Source organism: Sceloporus undulatus, chromosome 1 (genome assembly GCF_019175285.1).
Source record: "Sceloporus undulatus isolate JIND9_A2432 ecotype Alabama chromosome 1, SceUnd_v1.1, whole genome shotgun sequence".
In the NCBI taxonomy this organism is placed as follows: Eukaryota; Metazoa; Chordata; class Lepidosauria; order Squamata; family Phrynosomatidae; genus Sceloporus; species Sceloporus undulatus.
The window spans coordinates 146,615,103-146,625,302 of NC_056522.1; the positions used below are offsets into that span (position 1 = coordinate 146,615,103).

General features: G+C 41.2%; 1 protein-coding gene across 1 annotated transcript; it reads left to right on the forward strand.

Annotated features, from left to right (window-relative positions):
* The first annotated feature begins 285 nt into the window (after positions 1-285).
* Positions 286-9,699, forward strand: RRM2 (ribonucleotide reductase regulatory subunit M2). The gene is made up of 10 exons (XM_042461985.1): positions 286-488; positions 1,725-1,805; positions 4,155-4,313; positions 4,418-4,534; positions 5,861-5,994; positions 6,923-7,017; positions 7,111-7,244; positions 7,736-7,840; positions 7,969-8,082; positions 9,063-9,699. Exons 1-10 carry the CDS (start codon positions 393-395, stop codon positions 9,213-9,215), a joined length of 1,188 nt encoding a protein of 395 aa, XP_042317919.1. The 5' UTR covers positions 286-392; the 3' UTR covers positions 9,216-9,699.
* The last annotated feature ends 501 nt before the right edge of the window (positions 9,700-10,200 follow it).

The following is a 10,200-nucleotide window of genomic DNA, read 5'->3' on the forward strand; positions in this document are numbered from 1 at the left end:
AGAGCAAAGAAGAAGAACCAGCCAATGGGAAGCGAGGACGGGGTTGACAGACACTCCCGCCACCCAGTCAGGACCAAGGGTTCTTCCACGGCCGCCGCCTCCCTCTCAGCCAATGGGAGCGGAGGAGGCGGAGGCGGGAAGGAATGTTACTCCCCCTCCCTTCCCGCTTTTGGAACGCTTTGTCGCTTCTTGGCCAATAGCGGCCCAGAGCGGGAGAGCGTTCTGCTGCCTTTCCCGCGCCCGCCGCTCAGCTCTTGCCTGTGATTGGTCGGCTGAGAGTTCTGGCGCCAAATTCGAAAGGCATATAAAGGGGGCGGAGAGACCAAGCGCGGTCTCAGTTCATTGCTCTTAGCTCCCGCTTGCTTGCCTTGCCTTGCCTTCCAGTCTCGACCATGCTGGCCGCCCGCAACCCGCTCTACGCTCGCAACGAGCCCAAGTCCCGCCTGTCGCCTATGAAGAATCTGGCCCTGAACGATAAGGAGAACACGGTGAGTGGAGGGGAAGGAAAGGGGCCCAGGTCGCCTCCTGTGTTGGGGAGAGCAGGGTTCGAATCCTGGCACGACCGTCTAGTCACACTCTCTCAGCCTCGGGGGATGGCAATGGCAAACGCCTCTCAGAAGCATCTGGGGCAAGAAAAGCCCATCATAGGGTCGCCTTCCTGTACAGTATGTTGTGTGTGTCTTCCAAGTCGTTTCTGGTTTATGGCGACCCTATCATGGGGTTATGTTTGTTCAGAGGGGGGTTGCCTTTGTCTGTTTCAGAGGCTGAGAGAGTGTGACTTGAAACACACAAAGTCACTTAGTGGGTTTCCATGGCTGAGCTGGGACCTAAACCCTGGTCTCCAGAGTCCAGTACTCCATGCTGGCTCCCAAACTGTTGGTGCTACAACTCTTTTCCTCTCTGAGCCTCCTCAGGGGAAGGCAGTGGCAACTAGCCTCCTCTGAACAGATCTTGCCCAGGAAAGCCCATGAGTCAGAACTTGCGACTTGAAGGCACACAGCAAAGTCATATTGGCACAGCCATTTCCAAAATGTGTGTGTATTTACACACACACATACATGCACTAGTTCCACTAAAGCTAAGAAAGGCTGTATTTACACTGTAGAAGTAATGCAACATGACCCCACTTTAACTGCCAGGGCTCCATCTTACTGGGATTTGTAGTTTTGGGAGGCAGAGAAGGCTAAAGACCTTGTGTGACTACAAATCCCAGGATCCCATAGGATGGAGCTGCAGCACTTAAAGTGGTGCCAAGCTGCATGATTTCTACAGTGTAGAAGCACCCATCCACATTGAACCTTCAAGTGTTGGAAAACACCTCTTTTGTGGTTGTGGCTGAGTGCCTTCCCAAATGGTAACCCTGTTAAGGGTCTCCTTGGCAAGGTTTGTTCAAAGGGGGGGTTGCCACCTGGCCATCATCATCCATTGAGGTCCAGAGAGTGTGACTTGCCCACAGGCCACTCAATGGGGTTCCATGGCTGAGCAGAGATTTGAACCCTGCACTTTTGCCATATTACAAAACAAGTTGGCACCAGGCTCCTATTTATTAATGTGTTTCCCACCCAAAGCAAATGCCAAGCTGTGATGTTTTAAGAAGGAGGTCCCTCCCTGGCCCTGAGGGCGAATTTCTCCCCAAGGAGTGGCTCTTGTGTAACCAAAGGAGGCACAGTCTCTCAACCCCCAACCTTTTAAAACCCTCTTTCTTTTTGGCTTTGGTCCTGCAGCCCCCTTCTCTCAGCTCCACCCGGGTCCTGGCCTCCAAGACGGCGAGGAAGATCTTCCAGGAGCCCCCCAATGAGGCTGTGGTGAGTTCAAGTCTACCTTTTTACCCAAAGGGAAAGATGGAGGGGAAGGAGGAAGAGGAAGAACCCCTCTTTGTTCCCACCACTTTGGCGCCCAAAGGCCTTTCAGTGCAAAGGAAGAGGACAAAAGGCAGCCCCCTTTCTCAAGGAGAGGGTGGATTGAATTAATAGGCTTCTTTTTTATTATTATAGTGAGCCTATACTTACATTACAATTCTTGTATGCTTATATATCTATTGTCCAGCTTTATACAATTTTTAGTTTAAAAGCATTAAAGGGAAACATTTAAATAAATTTTGTATTTCTTAACCATTACTAATGTCTTCTTCATCATTTTTTTTTCAACCTTTTACTATTTATACTTCCATTGATAACATTTGTATTGCGTGATTGCTTCTTGAAAGTTAATTCCACTTCAAGTTATATTCACAGCTGACTTCAGTATTTCCATTCCTTCCTTAGAGTCTCTAGTCCTATTATCCTGATTGTTACAATTAAGTTTTGATATTAGTTTCTGGTTTTGTTTTAATGATAAAGCTTCTTGAGGTGCTGTAGCCCTTTTTTATTCAATAAAAAAAACATCTCTGGCTTGGATCTACACTGCAGAATTAATGCAGTTTGACACCACTTTAACTGCTGTGACATGGAGGTCTAGCATTTGTAGCCCTTTTTGATATTTAACCTTCACTGGCTGCATCCACACTGCGTAAATAATCCACTTTTACTGCTGTGGCTTGTGAAATCCTGGGAATTGTAGCTTATTGTGGCGCTACTAGAGCTCTCTGACAGAAAGATACATGTCTCACAAAACTACAATTCCCAGAACTCCATAGTATTGAGCCATGGCCATTAAAAGGGTCTCAAACTGGATTATTTGTGCAGTTCAGATATCAGAGCTCTGGCGCCACAGCAAACTACAAATCCTAGGGTCCATAGTATGGAACCATGGCAGTTAAAAAGTGTTGTCAATCAGCACTAATTATGCATTGTGGGTACAGCCTCACATGAGTTGCACTTGTACAGCTTTCTTTTAGGGCTTAAGTCAGAGCTTATTCTCTCTAAGGATGAGTACTTGGGAAAAGGACCCTACTCTATATCTGGGATGGAAAAAGTTCAATCAGTCTGAAGGAACATTTGGGGTGGGGGAAGAATAAAATGGCAGCTCCTCTCTTGGAAGAGGGCATGGAATAATTGGTTCCTCCAAGTTTTCTCATATTGTATAAGCTAACATATTCCACCCCTTCAGCCATTAAGTATTTCTGTCTCCTTTTTTTGCCTCTTGTGCAACATGCTAATTGCTTTTGATCATGTTCTCTGTTTCACCTACTCAATCTCTTTGTCTTCTGTTATGATTTATCAGGCTTTTACTATTTATGCATCAGATTATGCAACAGGTAATCCGCAGCTTCATCGCCCTATAAATACAGTAAGCTTTTAACACAGTAGTTCTCAGCCTTTGGTCCCCCAGATGTTTTACACTGAAGCTTCCACAATCTTTGTTGGGTAAATAAAACAAGCATATTTTAGGACGAATGTTATTAAGATGGCCTAAGCTTAACCAGGGTTTGTTTTAAATGAAAACCCCTGGTTTGCATGTGGCGCTAAGTTGAAAAAAAAGTTTAAAATGGCACTAAACCTTTCTTTGCAGGTAAGTATGAGGAGGATAGTATTAAACCATGCTTTAGTATTATGTGCAAATATACCCATGTAGCACTTGCAGCACAAGTATCCTTCTTACTAAAACCATAAACTCCAGGCCTAACAAGCCATTGTTTACAATATAGGGCCAAATTCTGTTTTATAGTTTGTTTTTCCCTGTCCACCATTTAGCTACTGCAAACTTAATTCTTTTCCTTCTTTCAGGTCATTGTTTATTTACATGGCTTGCATTAGTTCTCTGTCTTCTTGTTGTTTGACAAATCTCATGCACATTCATGTACACGATTCCTAAATCAGCCTGCTTAGGCCAATACAGTGGTACCCCGGGATACGAAAGCACCGCGTTACGAAATTTCCGGGATACGAAAAAATCCCATAGGAAAAAACTGTTCCGGGTTACGTTTTTTTTTTCGGCTTACGAAAATTTTTTTTGGTGCTTTTCGGCGCTTTTTCGCACGAAATCGCGGCTTCCAGCGTTAGCGCCTATGGCTTTTTCGGCTTGCGAACGATTTCGGGTTACGAAGGGCGCCGCGGAACGGATTATTTTCGTAACCCAGGGTACCACTGTATGTGTTTCTTTTTAGAATCCTAGAGGTGGAATTTGTTTCTCTTCCTGTTATTTTTGTCTTCATGGTATAACCAGGCTTTCCAAAAGTGGGACAATATATTCACTTGTCCTTTCCCCCACTTTAGGATGCATCTAAAGGAGTGAAGCAGCTTCCTTCAAGCAATGTACAAGATGAACCTCTTCTTCGGGAAAATCCCCACCGCTTTGTTATCTTTCCCATTCAGTACCATGATATCTGGAAAATGTACAAGAAAGCAGAGGCTTCCTTTTGGACAGCTGAAGAGGTGAGATGCGCTTGTTTAGGTGTTGAGGAAGTGTGCAATAGTTGTCATGATGTATTTCAGATCCACACATTACAATGTTCTCATTTGCTGCTTTGTACATTTAGGTGGATCTTTCCAAAGATCTCCAGCACTGGGAATCCTTAAAGCAGGAAGAGAAGTATTTCATTTCACACATCTTGGCATTCTTTGCTGCAAGCGATGGCATTGTCAATGAAAATTTGGTAAGCAAAAATAATAATTCAAGGCTCCTTTTATAGCCCAAACTTATCTGTCCCACAGGTTAGTCACAAGATCCAGAATAAAGACATGAGCAATGTGTCTTATGTTGCATTACCAACAATTCAGATAAACCGCCAAATGAACCGAAGGCTATGTTTCATGAGAATACAAAACAATTTTTCTGTGGTTGTAAACTAGTCTTAAAATGGCATTTCCACCAAGCATGCTCATTTGGAGCCAATGTATACATAACAACCATGTGTCCATTTCAATGTAAAGAGCTTGTGTAGAGTAGTTTACAATATTAGTGCAGTGCTTCCATCCATAGCAGCATAACCCTTTTTCATTTTGTTCCTAAGACAATTTTTTTTGAACTGATATTAGTTAGAACTAGGATAAAAATAATCAAGTTTATACGACGGGAGCCATTTTGATGGTTCAGGTTCACAAGTTGAAGCATGCAACCAGGGAAAATTCAAAATCATAGAAAGCTTTGGGAATCAGTGATTAATGGCAGCCTCTGTGCTGTAAGGGGATGTAATTTAGAAACTTCTCATCTTTTCTGGCACTCAGAGCAGCTTTCAATCACACACTAATGCAAATAAGGCATTTCTTCTGTAAATGAGTTGATTTCATATTCTCCGTTGTTAATGTGTGTATTTGCTTTGCACATACCTTCCATGGGCTGCCAGCTTCCTATGCTGCTGTTTCTGCCTCCAGAGACGTGAATTCCAGCCCTGCCAATTTCATCTGAATATCTTATGGTTTACCTAGAATTGCAAATGTCATGAAACCTCACCCCTTCAACTAAAAGATCCAGCATAATTACACTGGATGAGTGAATTTTCTCAGATACTCAGATTATCAGGAGGCAGCTCCCCCACAGAGCATCTATTTAAAATGGAGCAGTGATAGGCTGGAAATAAGGCAGATACATCTAGCCTGATAATCCCTTTTCTTGCTGTCAGATACAGGCAGTTAACAGTTCAATCCTGCTTTCTCTTTTTTGTATCTTGGCCCAAAAGATATAGGGTTCCTATCTGGTTTTTGGCACCATGAAAACTAATGCAATGTAAGACTGATTTACAAACTAAAGTTGGTCATTACTGGATGTAATTAATAACTTGATGTCATTGTGTACTGCAGTTGCAAACCATGGCTGTAACACAGATATAAATTGGCCAAGTCTGGGAAATAAATAAAGTTCTCAATAAATGGTACATTTTTCATTCTCTATGTGGTGAAGGATAGCCAAAAAAGCAAATACTATGTAAAATGTCCTTAAAGTGGGAGAGCTGTCTTGTAATTTCAATGTACGGTTCCTCTAGGTGGAGCGGTTCAGCCAAGAAGTTCAAGTCACAGAAGCTCGCTGTTTCTATGGCTTCCAGATTGCCATGGAAAACATCCATTCAGAAATGTATAGTTTACTTATTGATACTTACATCAAAGACCCCAAACAGAGGTTAGTGCTGTTCTGAGATGTACACTTGGTGCTCTGCTTTGATTTTTAATTGATATCAGATATTATATGGTTTCATACCTGGCTCATGTTTTCAGAGATGAGAGTGGGATTATTACATATCAAACATTTCTGAAGAATATAAATCCTTAATGTTTTGGGCACTGCTCTCTGAGGCAGGGATGGCCTTTTAAGAATAGCTAGATGTTTTGATTCTACAATTCGTCAGTCCATTCCATGAGGGATTATGGGAGATGCAATTTAAAGGATACCTGGAACTTTTCTGTCCTGCTTTAGGGTGTAAAATAACTTGAATTTGACAATGTAATTTTATTGCATTCTTTTCAGTTAAGCTGTTTCTGTAGCAACATTCTGTGTCATATATTGCAGTACAGGTTGAGTGTCCCTTACCCAAAATGCTTGGGACCAGGAGTAATTGGGATTTTAGATTCCCCCCCCCCCCCCAAGATTTTAGATAATTTGTGTATACATAATGAGACAGCTTGGAGATGAGACCCAAGTCTAAATATGAAATTCATTTTTTTTCATATACATCATATACATGTATCTTGATTTTATACACAATATTTTAAATACTTAGGTGCATTGTACCATTAGACAGCATAGTGTCACTATCTCAACCACCAATGTAGACAGTTGTTGTATTCCTTATTTATAAAGCACTGTAGATTTGCACAGCACTGTACATAAAACAATAAATATAAAAGAGTAAACCTGCCTATGGCGTACATTGGAATATTATGGATTTCCATATGAGGGACACTCAACCTGTGCTTGGGAATTCATGAAGTCTCTACATTTGTCCACCTAACGTAAAGGATAGGAAGAGTGGGATATAAAAGCAATAATTCCAGTCCCCCATTCCCCCCCAACATATTTTGTATATAAACACTGCATTATTATGTTCTAGGGAGTATCTGTTTAATGCCATTGAAACCTTGCCATGTGTTAAAAAGAAAGCTGATTGGGCCATGCGGTGGATTGGGGACAAACAAGCTACCTATGGTGAGTGTCTTGAGCTCTTTTTAGTGTTGTCTTTCCTGCTTGACATTTGACACAACTGTGAATAATCAAATCAACAATGAACTCTCCCAACAGGTGAGCGAGTAGTAGCCTTTGCTGCAGTAGAAGGAATCTTCTTTTCTGGTTCTTTTGCATCTATATTTTGGCTGAAAAAACGAGGTCTAATGCCTGGACTTACTTTTTCCAATGAACTGATCAGCAGGGATGAGGTAAGGTTTACTCGTCTAAGGCTAGGCTGTGTAACCAAGTACTTTTATTTGCATGTGGTGGAACACAAGGCTATTGGGTTTCCCCCACTACTTACTTACTGTAGTCATCTGTTAGGTCTTCTTTTTTTAAGGTCCTCTGGCCCTTGGGTATGTAGGGGTGGGTAAAAATGAGATGTCCTATTATGTGTGAGTGGAAGAGGTTTCCATTAGCAACACTACTGGATATGATCTAATGGATAGATTTCACCAAAAGTTCAGTCTGCCAGTTTGGGAAGTGATTGGGGGAATTAACATTTAATTGGAGTGTGAATCGCTTAATTCGGATTTATCAGTGCAGTAATAGGAAATTATTTGTAATAATTACTTGTATGAAGCAGAATTTGATTTCAGCTGCTCTGTTGCTTTTTTGGGTTTATGCAGGTCTGATGATGATAATATTTAGAGCTTGTCCCAGTTGTTCTCTAAAATATTTTCCAATTATTTTTCCCCAGGGCTTGCACTGTGATTTTGCTTGTTTAATGTTCAAACACTTGATACACAAACCATCAGAGGAAAGAGTGCGAGAGATAATCGCAAATGCTGTCAGGATAGAGCAGGTAATTGGCAGTTCTTTCTGGTGGTGGTTAAAAGATGCTTCATCAAAGTACAAGAAGCTTTAAAACTTAGCAAGGCATTAAACTGTGTAGTATCTGCATACTAAGTTACGTTGTTCACTTAAATACAGGAATTCTTGACTGAAGCATTGCCTGTGAACCTAATTGGCATGAATTGCACTTTAATGAAGCAGTATATTGAATTCGTGGCAGACAGACTGATACTGGAACTAGGTTTTAACAAGGTAAGTTCTGTACAGTTTGCCTCTTGAGGAAATCAGTAAATTTGTTTACATTTAGTTTGTTTTTCACCTTTAATCATTTGCTTCTCGGCTTGTTAGTAGAACTTAATGATTAAGGGAGACAGTAATGCAGCAGTACAGCCTATTTCAAATTATGTTTCCTCAAAATGAGTTCTATGCAAATTTGCAATGTAATGTCCATATTGATTTAAATAACAATACTTTTTAGAGGATATCTCATTGTGATTGTTGCATATATACCTATCTCATCTTTCGTGTGTGATAGACAGATTGTATCAACTCTAAATCTGTGTGCTTTGTAGCAGCTTGGTAGGATGACCACATTTCTTTTCTTATAGTTCTTTGGTCTGTTAGTAAATATTATGTGTATAAGCAAAGAGCTCAGACTTAGGTTAATCTATCACTATGCAAAGGCCTTGTGTGCATGCACAGTTGGCTCATAGTAAGTGCCTTCTATGATTGGCCTCGAGGCCTTCTTAATCCAAAGATACCACGCTCACCTACTATCAGGCTGAACGAGGCAGCTGACTCTGCTGGGAGATATTAGGAGAATGTGGGTCTCTGCTATGCACTTGTTCCTTCCAAGCAGGTTTTCAGGTAAGGAGTACGCAGGTGGTTTTGCCATTCCTTCCTACAGTGCCTGGTGGTCTCCCATTCAAGTACTAATCAGGTTTTGCTTTCCAAAACCAGATGGGATCTGGTGCCTTTAGAGTATTTAGGTGGTTAATAGGCATGAGAGATAAAGATAGTGTAGAAGGAAACAATTTAAGGTGCTCTGGAGCAGAAGCTAACAGAAGTGTTAGTTAGCCTTTTCTGTCCTGGCACTTAGCAAATGTGATACATTGTCAAGACTACCAGTCTGATCTGTGGGTTGTCAGAATGAGGAAGGGTGAGGCTTGGGGTTTGGGATATATGTAACAAGAATATAAGTGGTTAACTTTTCATAACTGAATTTCTTTCAGATATTCAAAGCTGAGAATCCATTTGACTTCATGGAGAATATCTCACTGGAAGGCAAAACTAATTTCTTTGAAAAGCGTGTAGGAGAATATCAGAGGATGGGAGTGATGTCAAAACCCATAGACAACTCATTCACATTGGATGCAGATTTCTAAGCCAAACACAACTGTTTTCAGTTGGCTTGGAATTCTAGTGATTTGTCTTGTTATCCTCACAATTCTTGTTCTTGTAATATGTGGTGGTACTTTTGTATAGTGTATGTAGCTAAAATAGGAACACAGATTTCCACTACTGCTATGTGCATTTCATAAGTCACAAGTTACTCTGATTTTCAAAAGTACCAATGCTTGAACTATGTTCCGTTATCTGGTAACAACAAAGCAAGTAGCATGGGGATACTCTAGGAAATGGCAGTTTTTCATATCCTCTTATATGGGTTGTGGGGGAAAGCTGCAGAACCTGTGTAGCAGACGTTAGTATTTTAATAGTTTGTACATAAAACGTGGCACTTTAAAAGTCTGGCCTGTAATTCCTGAGAAAGGCTGGTAATGTATGAATTTAAAATGAACTCTTTTAGCCTGCATGTAATCCTAATTTCATTATTATGCTGTATTTTACTTATATGTAAATTAAACTGAAGTGCTGAAAAAAATCATTTTGGATATGTATGACTTTTGTCAAAGTACATGAACAGATTTTATGTAAAAGCAAAACTTGAATAGAAACTCTTTCCAGTAGTGGTCTCTGAGCTCAGAACTATTCCCCCACCTCCAAACTTGCCTACTTTTTATCCACTCCACAGAGATTCTCAGCCTTCGATCCCCTAGCCATTATTTTCTTCAGCTGGCAGAATTGTTTGCCAGCATGATGGATTCTGGGAGCTGAAGTCCAAAACATCTGGAGGGCAGAAGGTTGGGATCTGCTGTTCTTAAGGTTTTTTTCTTTTGGTTGTGCATAAATTCTAGGCAGTTTTGAATGACCAGTGGACTGGTCCTCTTGAAATTGGAGAGGTTATGGTCAACTGCTCCTACTCTGAATGTAGGATTGGTTCTTACAATTTAGACAGGTAGCATGTTTTGGCTGTAGACCTAGTGCTTATCCATATATTCCTGCATCATCATGTGCTACAACCAGGTGAGC

Excerpts from the sequence above, each read along its gene's own strand:
- RRM2 (XM_042461985.1), top strand. The coding sequence starts at position 393 with ATGCTGGCCGCCCGCAACCCGCTCTACGCTCGCAACGAGCCCAAGTCC. Across the intron at positions 4,314-4,417 it reads CCTTTTGGACAGCTGAAGAG|GTGGATCTTTCCAAAGATCT; the intron begins GTGAGATGCGCT and ends TTGTACATTTAG. Across the intron at positions 4,535-5,860 it reads GCATTGTCAATGAAAATTTG|GTGGAGCGGTTCAGCCAAGA; the intron begins GTAAGCAAAAAT and ends CGGTTCCTCTAG.